At 38.6% G+C, this 20,208-nt stretch overlaps 1 protein-coding gene across 2 annotated transcripts in view; it reads right to left on the bottom strand.

Moving 5' to 3' along the window:
- The window catches only part of cdkl1 (cyclin-dependent kinase-like 1 (CDC2-related kinase)), a 58,630-nt gene that overhangs the window by 12,902 nt on the left and 25,520 nt on the right, over positions 1-20,208 (bottom strand). For both annotated transcript variants that reach the window (XM_041215053.1, XM_041215054.1), the window contains exons 2-7: positions 19,883-20,004; positions 17,824-17,896; positions 16,584-16,674; positions 12,827-13,027; positions 4,209-4,291; positions 714-770 (exon numbers count right to left, since the gene is read on the bottom strand). In XM_041215053.1, the coding sequence (XP_041070987.1) occupies positions 714-770; positions 4,209-4,291; positions 12,827-13,027; positions 16,584-16,674; positions 17,824-17,896; positions 19,883-20,004 (627 nt within the window). The remainder of the gene's footprint in view (positions 1-713; positions 771-4,208; positions 4,292-12,826; positions 13,028-16,583; positions 16,675-17,823; positions 17,897-19,882; positions 20,005-20,208) is intronic.

Raw genomic sequence — 20,208 nt, 5'->3', positions numbered from 1 at the left:
ATGCCTTTTATAGTTTCAATGTTTCCTTTATCTCTATTCATTCATGGTGTTTCATTATTGGCCAGCTAGTTTTTTTATATATATAATGGAATATATTTTTCCTGATACAAAAGAAGAATACTGCAGATGCTGCAAATTTGAAATAAAAACAAAAAATGCTGGAAATACTCAGCAGCTCAAGCAGCATCTGTGGAGAGAAAAAGACTTAATGTCATCGACCTGGAATGTTAACGCTATTCCTCTCCACAGATGCTGTTTGACCTCCTGCGTATTTCCAGCATTTTTTGTATTTATATTTTTCTTGAACTCCCTTGATCATTATTTTAAATTTTTAATACTGCTGTTCGATCTTGTCTGACAAAATCTTTACCTTCTCTGGTTCTATTTTCTCCCTCCCAATCTGTTACTTTGATTTCTGCCTTACTTATGCCTTTCCGAATCACTTTGAATATTATGTTAGGATTGCTATAACAAAACAGATTTCGAAACATTTATAGCTTTTATACTCAAAACCTATGGAGCCATCAAATCAAGAGTTCCATGAATGCACGTGATGAGTTTTAGCAGTTTGAAACATATTCTTAGGAAGGAATGTTAGAAATAAATCACTTTTTAATCATTAATGCAAGCAGTCTCAGAGTATAAACCACTCTCTACTACTGCATGTACAACAATACTTGGTAATTAATGTGCAAGCCACAAACAGCACTCACCTTAATAAATCCAAGAGCATGTTGGGAAATATTTGCAAACTTCATTTCCAAAGGTTCCTGTACAGAAAATAAATTCCAGTTATACCAATATACTGCCCAAAAAACACAAAACAAATTGAATTTTTGAAAGTTACCTTTCATTAAGAAACAAATTTAGTAAACAGGTGAAGTAGTAGTAATTGGTGTCCTTACTGCAAATGTTAAGTTTCACAACAAAATAGTTGTTTTTCATCATGTTTTCTCTCTATTTTCTTTAAGTGGCTTTTGCGAAATATATCCCACCAACCAACAATTTCACTGTGATTGGCCAGCAGAATGTATAATCCAATCCAAGTTGAATAGGAGTTTAATATTTCTGCTTCTAACTTGCCTTAATTTCAGTAATAATTGCCAAAATTATATATAGGTTATTGATTATAGGCAATAGGTATGTAACTAGTGTTCCTGAGGCACACATATAAGGCTTCCTTCAGTGTTCCTGGTTCCATGGGGATTACTATATGTGCCAATTCCTATCCAATAGCTAAATTGGCAACAAAGGACTGATTGTCTCAATATCCACTGTCACTGAGAAAAGGCTGAAATTAATTAATATACAATTGCTGACACTGCACGCAGCAACTTACACCACTGGCTTCGAATAGAAACATCAACATCTTTTGACTAAGAGTCAAATACTTAAATTACTTGAGAGTATCATTTCAATTGTCATGATAATTGTATGTATATATTCATCTGATGGTATAATGAGAGAGATCAATTACATGAGAATGATAAACTGAAATAGTCATCAAAATTGAATGGTAAATAAGTTTTACAATGCAGCTGTAGTTTATATTAATTTCATTGTGGGACCAATTCTGTCAATGTTCATCTTCAAGAACAAGATCAGATCAACTCTTGGTGTTTCCTTGTTGCTTTCTATATTGCACTGCAACTGCACAGGTTAGTTCATTTACCCTAGCTCAACAGGTGTATTGCACTATGATGATCTCCATCTATGGCTAAGGAGGAAAACTTTTGGGCCAGCATGGTGTCAGAGTTCATTAATCTAAGGTTTACACTTGAGGGAATCTGTGTTTAAGCTTGATATCAACATTTGTGCCACACAAGTGCTGGGCAATGACCATCTCCAACAAGACAGAATATGATCATCTCCAACAAGACAGAATGTGACCAACTCCAACAAAAATGAATCTAAACATTGCCCCTTGACATTCAATGGCATCACCATTGCTGAATCCCTCACCATCAACATCCTGGGAGTTACCATTGACTAGAAATTCAACTGGACCAGTCATAGGTCAGAGGCTGGTAGTTCTGCGGCGAGTAACTCATCTTCTTAGTCCCCAAAGCCTGTCCAGCATTTACAAGACACAAGTCAGGAGTATGATGGAATACCCCCGCCTGGATGAGTGCATCTCCAACAACACTCAAAAAGCTTGACACAATCCAGGACAAAGGAACCCACTTGATTTTCACCCCATTCACCACCTTAAACATTCAATCCCTCCACCACTAAGGCATAGCGGCAACAGTGTGTATCAGATACAAGATGCACTGCAGTAACTCACCAAGGCACCTTTAGCAGCACTTCTAAACCTGTAACCTTTACCACCTAGAAGGACAAGGGTAGCAGAGGCATGAGAGCACCACCACCTGTAAGTTCCCGTCCAAGCCTCTTATCCTGACTTGGATCCATATCACTGTCCCTTTACTGTCGCTAGATCAAAATTCCAGGATTTGACCCAGCAACAGTGAAGGAACAGCAATATATTTCCAAGTCAGGATGGTGAGTGGCTTGTAGGTGAACTTCCAGGTGGTGGTGTTTCCATTTGTCTGCTACCCTAGTCCTTCTAGATGGCAGTGGTCATGGGTTTGGAAGGTGATTTCTAAGAAGACTTAGTGAGTTCCTGCAGTGCATCTTGCAAATGGTACAGACTGCTGCCACAGTGCATCAGGGGGGTGGAAGGAGTGAATGTTTGTGGATGGGGTGCCAATCAAGTGGGCTGCATTGTCCTGGATGATATCCAAGCTTCTTGAGTGTTGTTGGAGCTGCGCTCATCCAGGCAAGTGGAGAGTATTCCATCACACTTCTGACTTGCGCCTTGTAGACAGTGGACAGGCTTTGGGAAGTCAGGAGGTGAGTTACTCGCTGCAGGATTCCTAGCCTCTGACCTGTTCTTGTAGCCACAGTATTTATATGACTACTCTAGTTCGGTTTCTGGTTAACGATAAACCCCAGGATGTTTATGGTGATTCAGCAATGGTAATGCCATTGAATGTTAAGGGACAATGGTCATTGCCTGGCACTTGTGTGGTGTGAACGTTACTTGCCACTAGTCAGCCCAAGCCTGGATATTGTCCAGGTCTTGCTGCATTTGGATGTGGCCTGCTTCAGTAGCTTGAGGAGCCATGAATGTTGCTGAACATTGTGCAATCCTCAGCGAACATCCCCACTTCTGGCCTTATGATGGATGGAAGGTCATTGGTGAAGCAGCTGAAGATGATTGGGCCTAGGAGACTACCCTGAGGAACTGCTGCAGTGATATCTTGGAACTGAGAAGATTGACAACCAATAACCACAACCATCCTCCTTTGTGCTAGGTGTAGTTTCAACCAGGGGAGAGTTTTCCCCCGATGCATATTGACTCCAGTTTTGTTAGGGCTCCTTGATGCCACATGTCAAATACTGACTTGATGTCAATGGGAGTCACTCTCATCTCATCTCTGGAATTCAGCTCTCTTGTTCATGTTTTAACCCAGGTTGATATGATTGTGCTAAATTGAAGAATATATATTCTACTTTAGGAAGTTTTATTAACACTTTCAAAATTAATTTGCAATATGGATATGGCTGTCCAACTAAATGTATTGGATTAGATCATCCACCTGCCCCTGCCTATTTTTTTAGCAGATCTAAGGGAGGAAAGGTTAGAAAATGCACAGGGCTGTGCTCTGCTGTATACTCAACTCCTTGCACTTCCAGTCCAATTTCCAAACGCTGGACAGTATATATGAGCTCACCTGCATGTGGCAATTGTACTTCCACTATTTGAAAGCTAAACACAATAGACTGCCAATAGACACAAGGATCCAGTGTTCAGACATCAATTGAGCTGAATTATTTTTCTGTTCAGAGCAAAGCTTGTACAGGAAGTAAATAAAATGTTGCCATTTTAATGACAGCATGGAAGCCACTGCCGCTCCGATCTAAAATTGGCATCTAATAATAGGCATCTAAAATCTTCAAACACAAACTCTGCCTCATCTTTGGCAGAAATCCAAGAGGAGGCAGGAAAGCCTGCCATTTATATTTAAATGAGTCAAAGGTGTATTTCTATGGTACAGAGATGTGCCCCAGTCAGAGGAACTGGAAAGTCTACAGTATTGAATAAAAAAATTCAGACTCCAACTTTCAAACTGTGAATAACCCATTTGCATTAAATGTTACATTTCCAATGACTACTTTCCCAGATTAATACAATGCCATACCACATTATCTGGCACTGGTATGCTCACTCCACTAAAGAACTGGTTTGATCTGAAGACTTGTTGATGGCGAGGAATCAAATCACCTGTAGGCAAACAAGATGCAATAGTAATCACTAAATCCTTAATGAATGTATTAAAATTACAATCTGTCAGTGAGTGAAAGAAGTCACACTGAACAATGCAAATAATCTAAAAACATGTTGTGCTACTTAGATACAATGTCAAACTGACAGTTCAATCTCCAAGTTATCACAATCCAACAATTAACTCTAAATGAACTCTTAGTCTATGTTTGCTTAACCGTTAAATTCAAAGAGAAAAAAAGCCAATCTGATCTGTGTTTAATCCAAGCATGCAATTCCAGAAAGCAAAGCAATTAAACATTGTGACTTTAAATTGACACACTCACTTTGGCAACAGAATAATATATTTGTGTTTAATGCTCCTGCATTTATAAGGAACTATACCTGTGACATACATTTGCAATGCCATGACAGCGCCATCAGTAAATATAATCAATCTCTTGTGGCTTTAAACATAAGGAATGATAAACAAATATAGTCTTCAGGTAAACATAAGAAATAGGAGCACGAGTCGGCCATTCAGCTCCTCAAGCCTGCCCCGCCATTCAATAAGATCATGGCTGATCTGCCCCAGGCCTCAACTCTTCTTTCGTGCCAGCTCCTCATAACCCTCAACTCCCCGATGCTTCAAAAATCTATCTACCTCCTCTTTAAATACTTTCAGTGATGTAGCCTTCACAACTCTCTGAGGTGAAGTGGAGCTGAGTCCCAACTTTGGAAATACTATATCCAATCCTTATTTTTATATTTGCATTATAAATTCCCTACTGAGGAAGAAGGTATAATTACCAATGAATAAGCTTAAATAGACATTTTGTTTTGTAAATGCAGACATATGGAATTATGAGAAGTATTTGGTGGAAAGTATGTGTATATTATAAAAATAGATTGTGGACACCAGTAATAAATGGAGGAAACAGCTACATTGCGTTTCAGAAATCTAGTTACCAGAAGGCACTGCTTTACAAACATAATTGATCAAAACAGTTAAATCACAGCTTTAACCTAAAGACTAACTCTGATATTCAGATGTGATAATATTGCCTGTTCCACAATTATATTCCTTGCTGTTCTTACTATGCAGTATCTTTGTTAAGAAATAATGCAATTAATGAAAAAATTAAATGTTAATTAGCATTAACAAGCAAATAATTGGCATTATACAGCTTGAAATAAAAAGTTAGAAGTATGGCTGCTCTATTGAATTGTTGCCCATAAGCCTAGTGTAAATAAGACAGCTGTGACTTTCTGAAGAGTTGGAAAGCAGCCAAATTCACCACCTGCTTTTTCAGACATCAAAAGATGGTCCAAGGTCACTCTTAAATTTGATAACAAATGTGTTTTCTTGAAAATACAAAGCATCATGGAAGCCTATTTTTAGCTCAGCTCAATTTTTTTATTAAATAGACATATGGTTAGCAGACACAGCAGTCAATTGAATCAGACTTACTGTCTGATTCTCTAGAACTGAGATGGAGACACTTCAAAATCCAATATATAATCATATTGGATTGAGAGTATAATCTTTGTTAATCAATATTTGTTTGATTATCCAAAAACAAAACAGCTGACTACAGTGGAATTAAAAATTTTATGTATGTTAAGTAGAAATTGCATATTATAGCTTTATTTACGAAATATGCCATTATAAGATCCTCATTTATAAGCCCTAATCTATAGTTGGCTTCAATAGAAAACAAGTATGAATGAAGCATACATGGGGTTGTAGTCTCAAATCTATATTATTTCAAGGACCCACCCATATCACAGAAACATAGAAAATAGGAGCAGAAGTAAGCCATTCGGCCCTTTGAGCCTCCTGCGCCATTCATTATGATCAAGGCTGATCATCCAGCTCAATGGCCTGCTCCCGCTTTCTCCCCACATCCTTTGATCCCTTTCACCCCAAGAGCTATATCTAACTCCTCCTTGAAAACATACAATGTTTTGGCCTCAACTATTTTCTGAGGTAGCGAATTCCACAGGCTCACCATTCTCTGTGTGAAGAAATTTCTCTTCATCTCAGTCCTAAATGGTCTATCCCGTATCCTCAGACTGTGACTCCTGGTTCTGGACTCCCCCACCATTGGGAACATCCTTCCTGTATCTAACCTGTCTAGCCCTGTTAGAATTTTAGAGGTTTCTATGAGATCCCCCCTCATTCTTCTGAACTCCAGCGAATATAATCCTAACAGACTCAATCTCTCCTCATATGTCAGTCCCGCCATCGCAGGAATCAGTCTAGTAAACCTTTGCTGTACTGTCTCTATAGCAAGAACATCCTTCCTCAGATAAGGAGACCAAAACTGCACACAATATTCCAAGTGTGGTCTCACCAACGTCCTGTATAATTGTAGCAAGGCATCCCTGCTCCTGTACTCAAATCCTCTCGCTATGAAGGCCAACATATCATTTGCCTTCTTTACCACCTGCTGCACCTGCATGCTTATCATCATACTACTTTAGGAATCTAAGTTAACCCTAAGGGCTGGTATTGGGAAACTTTAAAAGTTTGGTCTGCTAAGACATGCCTCAATGTATGTTCCATCATAAGATAAATTTGTTAGGTTAGGAACTCCTGGGCGGGGGCGGGGGGAGGACCTTTTATTTGAGGACCCAGTCTAGAGTCACTCTGGAGACTATGGTCCTTCAATACTTGGAAATTTCTTTAATTTGAGATTCTAAGCTAGCAATATGTTTGAGGAAATAGACTTATCTTGCCAAGGGGTAAAGATAGTGGAACCATTAACATTTTAACTATCAGTGATAGTGATGGCTTTAGCTTTCTTCATAATAATCTTAGAAATACCTAAAGACATTAGTACAGGCAACTATCTTCTGGAATATCATTTTTCTTCAACTGTTAAGTTACTTAATATGTTGGGAGTAACAAAATGGAGCTCAATGCAAGCCCATTAACACTCACCACTACGGAATGTCACAACTGCAAGTTAGAGTCCTGCACTTTTCAGCTTCTAACCCAAATGTCACTGAGCAGAGATCGCAAGATCTCCCAAAGAAGTTTGGAGAGATTGAGGGAAAGGAGTGAGCATCAAGGTGGAAAGAACAATTATCTGAAGGACAGTTTTGGTGTCTTTTTTTTAAAGGGCACTGTTGGTAACCACAGAATAAAATCACATGCACAACATTTGGCAATTAACCTGTTCTCAAAGTTTTTTTTATATTTGTTCATGGGATGTGGATGCTGCTGGCTAGGCCAGCATTTATTGCTCATCCCTAATTGCCCTTGAGAAAGTAGTGGTGTGCTACCTTATTGAACCACAGCAGTCCATATGTTGTTATAGGAGCATCCAAGGTGCTATTAGAAAGGGAGTTCCAGGATTTTGGCCCAGTGACAGTGAAGGAACAGAGATATAGTTCCATGTCAGGATGGTGTGTGGCTTGGAGGGGAACTTGCAGGTGGTGGTGTTCCCATTCATCTGCCTCCTTTGTTCCTCTATGTGATTCCAGTTTTAGGGTGTTCAGGCCTGCATGGATTAATATGGGACCAGGGAAACAGTACTGCCCACATGATGATGTAAAGGGAGTCACATGACTAGTAGTGGTCTGGTCGCAGTCTGAATGATTATAGCTCATAACTTGAACTGAAAAAGCCTACTGTCTGTACATAGTTATGTTCTAAAATAAATATTTACTGTTCGGACTCCATGCCCCAGAACCTCTTCCTTAGACAACCACAACTACACACAACATGGCGGCAGCAGGTGAAGGATCCCGAAATCTCTAAAAATAAAAATTGAAAAATCTGCACCGAGACCTGAAAAAAAACGCATCAAAACAAAAGACTTCAACGAAACAGTTGGAAATCACCAGAAAAGCTCCATAACAGACATGGAGGCTGGGAGGCAGAGAAGAAATCAACTGTGCAGCTCAAGGAGGACTCCACCGTAGCACATGGATGTTCTTTGAAAATTTCAGTCAAAAAGAAGTCAAAGAATATTGTGACCATCAAGGAAGGGTGTGCTACCTTATTGAAACTTTAAAAAGGCTTAAAAAAAGCTTCTGACCAAGGTGCAGTAACAGGCAGCACTGGGATACAGTTCATTTTTTAGTGCATGGCTTGAAACATGTCACAGCCCAGGTCCAGAGTCGGCGTCATAACACGTGGCAACCATGTGGTGAAAAAAAAGAAAAATTGGCTACTAACTTCAATCCTCCAGCGACAGCAAAGCAACTAACTGGCCTTAATGCTTTTATTAACGATTTTCCCTGAGATTTGGGGAAGGTTTGAAACGGCTCAGTAACCACGGTGGGTATCCGAAAAATCCTGATGAGCACAGGAAAACTTGGTTGCTGCAGCACCATTTAAAAAATTTAAAGCATGCCTCTCCTGAGCGGAAAACAGTGATGGATTCAAATTTACTTTGCTGGAACGATTTGGGTGGATGGAAGGGCCAGACCAGACACAGAATTGAGTATCATGGAGGAGGAGATTTTTAAGATACAAAATTGCATCAGAAATAAATAGTAAATCAGAGGCTGAGCAGGTTGATACATTTTTGCATTCAGTTAATGCAATCACTGACGATGTGATAGCCAGACAAGGCATTAATGAATCAACTGCCAAATTTGAAGACGTCATAAAATCCTCTAACAGTTACTTTAACATACAGAGTTGCAACATTTTAGAAAGAGCAAAGTTTAGTAGGAGTGTCCGAAAGTCTGGACACCTTTATCAATGATTTGTATTGGTTGGCTGAAGGCTGTGAATATGGTGATCTTAAGTCTGAGCTAATATGAGACCGCTCTGTAGTTGGGGTAACTGATGATACCCTTTCTGACCTGCTTCAATCCAAAGAAGACTTACCTTTGGAGAAGATGTTACAGATTGTTAGACAATCTGAAGTCCATCTGCAAAATAGAGTCATATTAAGAGGGTAAGATAAACCCTGGTATAGGACCCCACAATGACGGTACAGCTCATAAAACAGTGAAATGCAGAAGACATTCCAGGGCAAAGAAGACTGTATGCACTCAAAAATAAAGATAACAGTAAACCATGCCAGCACTGTGGCACCAAAAAGCTTCACAGGTGTGAACGGTGTCCTGCAAGCAGGGCAGAATACTTCCACTGTAAAAGGCTGGGACCCTTTGCAAAAATGTGCAGATCAAAAACCTCTAAACATAAAGAGGATCACCAGCAAATCTTCACACAAAAAACATTCAATGAAATAGAAGAGTCACACCAAGATGAAGAACAACAGTGTTACCTAGGTGAGATTAAAGATCCCAGATCTACATTCTGGAATGCTGACATATGCATCAATAGGCACATTACTAATTTTAAATTAGACACAGGAGCAAGTGTGTCAGTGTTGTCTTTTAGAGAACCATGGCTACCCAACTTCTTTACCCCATTATATAACCCGGGAGGGATCAGACTACTAGTTATGGGCATGCTTCCAGATCATCTCCAAGATGGGAACAAGCAGATACTAGAGATTGTATATGTGATTTGCAATCAGGAATTTTCTCCGCTGAGCCAAGACACCTGTGTTACTCTCAACTTTATCAAAACAACGGAAGTTGTCAAGGAACAGTCAGTCATTGAGTATACCAAGTTGGAGACCCTCCAACAGCGCTGATGACCTCAACTGGGACTTCACTGCAGAATTTTCGACACACTTTGCTTAGGCAGATAATCCAGCTCCTTTCCAAACAGATGAAGGTAACCTTCCTCCTGAAGAGGAAAGGGACCAGCTGGACAAACAAGCACCTGAGTGTGACCATGACTCTTCATCACTTGACAAATCGTCAGAGAGGTTAGAAGTCGAAACCCAGGTGATAGGAGATGCTGGGGGGCAATCCCTCATTCATCTGTCAATATTGGCTCCTTAGTGAGTACATCCAAATCAATCCATCCATCAGAACTGGTGGCCCAAAGTGCAAATAACCAAATGGTTTCAGAACTAGAAACAAAACCGAATCGGATGAGGTCCATCTCTTCTACATTAGAGGATACCGACCTTCCTACCACATTGGGACTATTGCAATTGGAGAGACAGCAAGACATTAGTCAAGCGCCTTCCTCACCTCTGGAGACCACAATCCAGGATTCCCCAAAACTCCAGGAACTAGGGGCTACACGGAATCATTGCTTTAAAGGCAAAGCATAGCAGACAAAATCCTTAAAAAGAATGAGCATCAATTCAATGAACATGGATAGGGAACATAGTCAATGTAAAGAAAGGGATAAACCCATAGCATCAGACCATGAAAGGGAAACTATTGATAGGGCCAAGTACAACAGCAAGGAGAGGAAGAAAAGGATCAAGTGTCAAATCTCAAACAAAACACCAAATACTGCAACTTCTACTGAAGAACAGCCAGGTTAGAACAAAGAAATCCAAGTTGAGAGCACCAATTCTCCAAGCTTCAAAAGAACACGATCAGGGAGAGTTGTGAAACCTCCAGACTATTTAAATCTGTGAAGTCAGAGACTTGTGAGGAGAAGGGGTAGCATGTAAATATAAATATATTTGGATAAAGACTTGTGGAGAGGTGTTTTATTAGGGTGTTTAGGACTGAAAAGGTTAATGTGGGAACAGGGAAACAATAATGCCCACATGGTGACGTAAAGGGAGTCACATGACTAGTAGTAGTCTGGTAATAGCCTGAATGAAGATAGCTGACAGCTTGCACTGAAGAAGCCTACTGTGTTGTATATCTGTACATAGTTGTGTTCTATAATAAATAGTTACTGTTTAGACTCTATGCCTCTGAACTTCTTCCTTAGACAACCACAACAATATACAACAGGTGGTAGAGGTCACTGTTTGGAAGGTGCTGTCAAAGCTAAAAACAACTGATAGGGAAAAAAGCTTACGCCAGAAGAATGTTTTTTTAAAATTACCATTATGAATACAGAATTGATTTTCTAAGACATTGTGGTGTCACAAGGATATTTGTAATTGTAAACTTAACTTACTTTGGTTTAGTAATATTCAGATATATTTTCAAACCAGAAGATGCATAGTCACCAGCATTCAGTATTGTAATGTTTACATTATGATTATGTATACTCATTTCTAAGTCCATTTCAAATCCCTTTTTGCACTTAATTTTGATCCTGACGTGAGTTACAAGTTGTAAAGGACTGTGAAAAGTCAAAATAATTGGGAAAACCAAAGCCATTGCCTTCTGGCCTGGCACAAACCTGTTCACTTACCACCGATTCCATCCTAATTCCTGGCCACAGTAAGACTGAACCACACAACCTTACGATCCTGGCCCCAAGTTGAGCTTCTGAGACAGCCTACTACCACCTCTGTAGCATCTTGTCCATGCCATACGCTACTAAAATCTTCATTCACGCTTTTATTTCCTTTAGGCTTGAATGCTACAGGCAAACCTCCCAACTACCGCACCCCATAAACTTGATCTCATTAAAACCGTTGCTGTCTGTATCTAAATCCACACTAGATTGTGCTCACCCCTGTGTTTACTGACCTATGTTGGCTCCTGATCCACCAACGCCTTAATTTTAAAATTCTCACCCTAATGTTCAACTTCCCTTCCCCCTTGGCCTCACTCTTCACTGTCTCTGTAACCTCCTCCAGCCCTACAATGCTCAATAACTCGTGTTTCTCCAGATCTAGTCTCAATACAACTACCTTTCAGCTTTGTTTCAACATTGGTGTCCATGCCTTCAGTCACCTTTGCCCCACATTGGAAATCACTCCTTACACCTTGCAATCTCTATTCATTTAACACTCTCCTTAAAAACTGCATATTTGTCTAAGCTTCTAGGTATTCCTCCTAATGCCATCTTTGTCTTCCTGTGCTGCTATGAAATGCCTTGGACCATTTTCCAACAATAATGGTGCTACATAAATGTAGATTGCTGTTTAGATAAATTTAAATAGGTTTGTATGTCATAGTTCATAAGCCATTTAAACCTAAAAGGAATTATTCAATAAAAAACCTTGCATTTATATAGCACCTTTCATGACCTCAGGATGTCCCAAAGTACTTTATAGCCAATGAAGTACTTTTGAAGTTGTGGTCACTGTTGTAATGTAGGAAATGTGGCAGAAAATTTGTGCACAGCAAGCTTCCACAAAAAAAAACTGATGATGACTAGATAACTTGTCTTTTAGTCATATTGATTGAAAAATAAATATTGGCCAGGACACAGTGGAGAGCTCTCTGGCTCTTCAAAATAGTGCCATGGGATCTTTTATGTCCACCTGAGAAAACCTGGTTTCATCTGAGAGAAAGTACCTCCAACAGCGCAGCACTCCCTCATTACTGCATTGAAGTATCAGTTTTTGATTTTTTTGCTTAAGTCTCTGGACTGGGAATTGAACCCACAACTTTTTAACTCAAGAGGTGAGAATGCTACCAACTGAGCCACAGTTGACACCTAAATGTGTAAAAGAAACCTGTATTCCTAAGATATAAGAAATGAGCTTTTTTGCAAATTCTACTAATGATAATTTGAATCATTTGGAAATTTACTTCGACTTAAGCAAAAGGAATGTAATTTTCTAATATTTTGAATACTGTACTCACCTAGTGTTTTTCTAATCAGATAGAGCTGATCGACATCTGATTTTCCTGGCCACAAGGGGGCCCCAAATAACAATTCTGCAAAAAGGCAGCCTATTGCCCAAACGTCCACTGGAGGGCCATACTGTGTGTCTCCAACCAACAGCTCTGGAGCACGATACCATCGAGTTGCTACATAGTCTGTATAGTAATCTCCTGGACCAGCTACAAAATAAAAGGCTATGTTTCAAATATTATGTAAAGACCCTTAACATGAAACTAGAAAACGCTGAATTAATTTAGACAGCCAAACCTTACTTTTATGGGAAGAAACATCGTTTTAACAAACCAGTGATCCTACAGTGCTTTATCACATCTCTTAGCATTTCCCAAAGTGCTCAATACAATGAATTACTTTTAAACTGCAGTTACTTTACTGGTGTATGTGTGCACAGCAGCTATGTTTTGAACAGTAAAATTGCATGAAAAGCATCGAAATGAATGACCAGTTAATCTGGTTGGGTGATGTTGAATGAGGAAGTAATATTAACCAAGACATTGAAAACACTCTCTCCGCCTGGAAGGGACATGTTAGGCCTGATTTTAACCCATTCAAAACCCATCCACTTGCACAGTGTTAAAATTAAGCCCTTTACATCCACCTTAATAGTCAGAAGGAACCTCAATTTAGAGTTTCATTTGAAGGATAGCATCTCTAAAGGTATAGTTTAGAATTGCACTGAAATGTCAACCTAGATTGTGTGCTTAATTTCTGGATTGGGATTTAACCTCACAATCCTCTAACCTAGAGACAAAAATATTATCAATTAATCAAAATATTTTTCTAAAATCAAACACCCCTAATTAATGCTTTCCTCTCCCATATCTGATTTTATATTTAATTGAATTCATCAAAGAAAGGGTCATTTTCTAAAGAAGTACTATATCACATGACGAAAAAATATATATTGAATTTTTGAAATTGGCTGAAGACCTTTGAGTGGTACTTAAAACCAGCACTGTTTAACTTTGGAATTGGCTAATTGAGAAATGTCCGTTTCAATACAGTTTTATTCTTTCCATTTTCCATATCAATACCTTTTTTTAAATTTAAACTGAAGATACAGCAGTACATAAAATATTGGATTTGTTCCCAATAGTGAATTTCTTTTTTAAAATAAAGTTCACAACAACTCTCTTGTTCTACAGTAATTAAAAAGCCTTTTGACCAGTGAATTTGGCAGGTAATATATACTAGGTGTGGGGATTTAGAACTTGGCACCTGGTTCCGAATCAAGTAGGCTGTTAAAATATAAAATAATCATAAATTTAGCATTCTCACAAAAGTTGTTATGTGAAATTAAGATAATTTACATCAATGCTAATAAATGGTTCTTTTTCTGAGATTAGAATTAAAACACATCATGCAGGGGAATTTTTGATTAGTTCTTACTATATAATTATGTATAATTACTGTATAGTTATGCCATTAGAAAAACAATTAATTCAGGTGTATAAAATTATGAGGAATCTAAATAAAATGGATAGGAAGGACCTATTTCCCTTAGGAACATAAGAAATAGGATTAGGAAAAGGCCATATGGTCCCTTGAGCCTGTTTTTGCCATTTAATAAGACCATGGCTAAACCTTGACCACTCCACTTTCCTGCATGATCCCCGTGTCCCATGATTTCCTTAGAGTCCAAAAATCTATCGATCTCAGCTTTGAATATACTCAACAGCAAAGCAGCCAAAGTTGTCTGGGGATAAGGAATTCCAAAGATTCACAATGCCCTGAGTGAAGAAGTTTCTCCTCATCTCAGTCCTAAATGGCTGACCCCTTTTTTTAGACTATGCCCCCTAGTTTTAGACTCTTCAGTCAGGAAATCAGCCCTCAGCATTTGCCCTCTCAAATGTTGTATGTTTCAATGAAACAGCTGCCTTCTTCTATACTCCGGAGAGTACAGGCCCATTCTACTCAATCTCTCCTCATAGGAGAACCCTCTCATCCCAGGAATCAATCTAGCAAATCTTTAATACACCTCCTTTAAGGCAAATACATCCTTCCTTAGATACAAAGACCAAAACTGTACACAATACTCCAGGTGTGGTACAATTGCAGCAAAACTTTTAATGTTGTACTCCAACCCTCTTGCAATAAAGACCAAAATATCATTTGTCTTCCTAATTGCTTGCTGTACCTGCATTTTATCTTTGTGTTTCTTGTACAAGGATATCTAAATCCCTCTGGACACCAACATGTAATAGCTTCCCACCATTTGACAAATTTTGTTTTTCTGTTTTTACTACCAAAGTTAAACCTCACATTTCCTCACACTATACTCCATTTGCCACCTTCTTGCCCATCCATTTAACCTATCCATATCCCTTTGCAGACATTTTCTGCCTAGCTTTGTATTGTTAGCAAACTTGAATACATTACACTTTGTCCCTTCATTTAAATCATTAACATAGATTATAAATAGGCAAGGCCCCAGCACTGACCTTTGTGGTACCCAGCTAGTAACAGCCTATCAAAAAATGACCTGACCTACTCTCTGTTTTCTGTCCTTTAATCAATCTGTATTCATGCTAATATATTATCTCACCCGATGAGCCCTTATCTTGTGCAACAACATTTCATGTGGCACCTTATCAAATTTCCCCTATTTAAATATTAGGACGACTGAAGCCATTGTCTTTAGCCCCTGCCATGAACTTAGTTTCCTAGTCACCAATTCTATTCCCCTTCCCACCACAGTCTGAGGCTGAACCAGACTGTTCACAACTTTGACATCCATTTGATTCTGAGCTGAGCTTTTGACCCCATATCTTCTCTATCACCAAGATTCCCTATTTGCACTACTGTAATGTTGCCCATCTGCTCCCCTGCCTCAGCCTATCTGCTGCTAAATCATCCCTGTGCTTGCTGACCTGCATTGGATCTTTGGCCAGAAATGACTCAAATTTAAATATTTCATCCTGGTGTTCAAATCCGTCTATGCCTTGTTCCTCCTTATCTCTGTAACCTCAAGCCCTACAACCCTCTGAGAACCCTGCTTTCCTCCAATTTTTGTCTCCTGTGAATCCCTCGTATCCTTGGCCACACTCTTGGCAACTGTTTTCAGCTACCATGGCTTGAAGCTCTAGAATCCCTTCCGTATATCATTCTGCCTCTTGCTCCTCCTTTAAAACCTACTTCTTTCACCAAGTTTTTGGTTGTTTGTCCTGATACCTCCTCCTATGGCTCAGTTAAAGATGTTCTTTTGTTGATATCACTCCTGTTAAGCATCTTGGGACATTTTTCTATGTTAAAGGTGCTTTATAAATACAAGTCATTGTTTTTTTTCAGCTGTATAGGCCCTAAGCTACAGAATCCCCATCCTAAGATTCTCTCCTGTATGAAGTGTCTGAAAACCTACTTTTTTTACCAAGCTCTTGGTTATCTATCCTAATGTCTCCTTATGAGGTCTGGTGTTAAATTTTGTCTAACATTTCTGTGAAGCACCTTGGGATGTTTTACAATGTTAAAGCCACCATATAAATGCAAGTTTTAGTTGGTATTGTAATGAACTCATAACCAGTTGTGAAATATAGCATCTGTTATCCTCAATCTTATGTACAATCAATCACTGAGACAGTTCTCTGTTTTTAGTTAACATGACTGTAATGTCACTTAAATAATGCTAAACAATTGCCATAAATGTTATTTTTGTTGTACAAATGGAAAATTGACAATTAACCATTAAATATCTGTTGAAAATATAGGACTTTCACTTACTTAATATCCTGGCAAAACCAAAATCACAAAGCTTAATGACGTGATGCTTTGTAATTAAGATATTTTCCGGTTTTACATCCCTATGTATACACTGCAAAAATACAAGTAAATATAATCAAAAAAGTGATTAGTTCAAAGATGCTAAACAGTTGCATGAATGGCTAAAATATGCCAGACTATACATAAACTGTAGATCAATTAACTTCTTGACACCATAAAAGATATCTTGGAGAGTGTTAAAAAGCTTTAATTCAATTGGGAAATTTGATAATATTACAGATGCTGACCTTACAAACAATTTTTAATTATATTCCCCATAACTCCTTCTCGGAAATGTGTTATTTTAATATATTTTGCCTTTGGGTTTGCCATCTATTTTTTACTGCTTTTTAAAAATGTTTTACCACTTGATTCATCTTGAAAGCTGAAAGTCAATCCAAATAATGCGAAAGGAACTTTCTGCAAAATTTGACTCCAAGCTAGTATAAAACAACATCTGGTGGTAAAACAGTACACCAAAAGGTTTTCCCAAAAAGAATCCATATGTTCATCTTATATGAGGGTATACGACAAGTGGTTTTACCATGATACTTTATTGAGTAAACCACATTGACCAGGATTTTCTAGCCCCGTTGTGGCAGGACCTGCTGCGGGAGATTTGGTGGCCCTGTCAAAAGTCCATTTTGGCGGGACTGGATGATCCCTGTGCCAGGTGGGGCCGGAAAATCCCGGCCATTGTGTCAGCTGACAAAAACAGAGGATACAAATTTGTTCTGTAATGTATACACAAGCCATCTAGTGACATAAATATATACCTTTCACTTAAAGTCACTTATATTTGAGCTACTCTTTATATTGAATAGAACAAGGTTTAGATTGCTTAGGCAAAGGCTGAAACCAATTAATGTTTGATTGTTTTTATATATTTATACAAAGTACTGTTAATTATCAGTTGAAAGTAAACTATCAAAAGTAATTTAATAGTTTAGTAAATCAGCCTTAGGACGAATGAGGAATTCCACATTCTAGGGTCTTCAAATATTGCTGAAAAAGAGACATGTTGTCAAAGCAATCTTTTTCAGCGATCTTCCAATATGCTTATTTAATTATAGCATATGAATCCAAATAAAAGCTTTAAGCATTCTGAAAATTCATCAGCATTGTAAAAATAGTACACTTGGTGCACTGTTTGATGAATTGTAAAACAACCCGCATATACAAAGGTGGGTTGTGAGCTTACATTGTGCTTATGGCAAAAGTTCACAGCCTGTAGTGTTTGCCAAGTAATTCTCCTCACCAAGTGATCTGGTACCCTAAAATAAAGAAAAGCATTATTAAAATAACGCAAAAAAATTTTGCAAAAAATTAAACATTTTTCCTTCCCTTTCTACTTACTATTAGTGATTTTACATTTGGCACAGAGATTTAGTAGTGAATAATATACAAGGTAAAACCACACTCGTAAGCAACTGTTTTTAACGAACCCATTTTCCACTTTAAGCCTGAGAATTAAGGAACTGTGGTTTCATCAGCTTTTATAAGATCTGTCAGGAATGGAAGTACACATGAATCTAACAAAAAGTCTGGTAAGGGAGGGGCATGTGCTTAAAAATGGATATTATTATTTCTCTATTCACTTTGATCTACATACATTAATCAATAATGCATGTTTATTGAATGAAGGGTTCAGTGAAGTATTCACAATAAAGACATAGCTCACAACAATAAGTCAAAAACAGATGATGCGCAACCTGCAAAAAAGATGTGGAAAATCAGTAAGTCCTGCAGATTTGACGTTTACCACATACTCAGTGACTCAAGTTAGTAATATTTTCTCGACTGAAATGCATATATCCCAGATGTGATTTTGACCATGTACATTAAATGTGTGAACATGCAATGTAGTTTTATTGTTCATAAAAAGTATTATAAAAACACATTTTAAAAAAACTGATCTTTTTTTGTCTAATACTTACTTGTTCAGTGAAGGCAGTACTTGAAAATATAAATTAATAGATTCAATTTACATTTGCTGTTTGTGGGATTCTGTGGCATAAATTAGCCACTTTGTTTGCCTACATTATTATACTTCAAAAACTCATTGAATGTACTGCTTTAGAGCATTAAAAATATCTGCTAAGCAAACTTTTTGTAACTAACTACTGAGCAAAGTTTTCTGAGATCCTCTGTCATTGATATTGCATAAAATTATTTTGCCTTTAGATAGTTCTGAAGAGTTATGTATTATTCATCTATTTTTATTAGCATAATTCTGAAGAAAAGTTACAAAGTTTGACTACTTCTCAATTGAAAATAGATTTTGAGCTGACATTATGAATAACACTAAGGGGAGAATTTTCTCCCCGTTGGGTGGGCCGATCGGGAGCGGGTGTGGGCAGAGCCGATCACTGCCTGCGATCGGCTGCACGCCACCATTTTACGTGGGCGGGCCATGTAAAATGGCGGCATGCAGCTGATCGCGGGCGGTGAGCGGCCCGTCCGACACATACTCAGAATCGCTCAGCACTACCTGTGCGGGAGGCAGGGGGAGAGAGTCGGGGCCTGCGCTCTTTCGCACATGTGTGCGAAAGAGCGCAGAAATCTCCCTGCGGCACGGGGCTGCCTCAGGGAGATTAATTTCATTATGCAATATTGAAAAAAAGATTATTCTCCCCTCATGTGACAGTCTGGGACATGTTTATGAATTTTGATTAAAATTTTTATTTCATTAATAAATCCTTCATGAAACCTCATCCGCCCGTGTATGAGGTTTCATGAAAAATGCGAAAGCCACCTGGGCTCTTCACCTGCCCACCAACCTTAAGGTTGGACGGGCAGCCCTGACAATCACTTCAATTCATTTATTAATGGCCTTAACAGGCCTTTGACAATTGGGTGGGCACAGTAGCCGACTCCGGTGCACGCCTGGTGAGCTAAAGCTCGGAATGATGCATGGTGACATTGGGACGCATGGCCGACATCATTGTGCATCATTTCATGCGTCGGCGTGCAGGGCCCACCCCTGCATGCCAAACAGAAGATTCTGCCCTAAAAATACTCCATTTATGACCACATTGCTTCTCCCACTCTCCTCCTCACTGCTATTAATGATTTTAGTCTGGGCACTACAATTAGTGCCAAGAAGGAATCAATGCTATAGATCTCAAAATCAGGGCAGTAACCACTAAAAGTTGAGTTTTCAAACTTGGAATGCCATGTTCTACTTCTGTTCACATCAGGTGTACTGTGTACATTACAATCCTTCAGGTGTACTCTGCACCACAATCAATGTTACTTACCCTGTGGGGTATCGATCCAATTCATCTAACACAGTGTGGTCACAGTATTCAAACACTAAATGAAGCCTTCGTTTCCTTCTGAATACCTCAATCAAGTTGACAAGATTGGCATGTTTGAGTTGCTGAAAAAAAAATATGGTTTAGTTTTTAGAGATATGTAGGTTATCTAAACTCTGACTTGCTATTTGTTTTGTTGATAATTCTCCCCTTTTGTAATATTAAAACAGGGTTTACTATACGTAATCAAATGTCAGTTGCAGTTGTGTATATAGGAATCATGGATTAATGGTTAAACTTCAATGACCATTGCTGAACTGCAGATATAC

This window comes from Carcharodon carcharias, chromosome 20 (assembly GCF_017639515.1).
Source record: "Carcharodon carcharias isolate sCarCar2 chromosome 20, sCarCar2.pri, whole genome shotgun sequence".
NCBI lineage: Eukaryota > Metazoa > Chordata > Chondrichthyes > Lamniformes > Lamnidae > Carcharodon > Carcharodon carcharias.
This window is presented reverse-complemented; position numbering and strand designations above follow the sequence as displayed.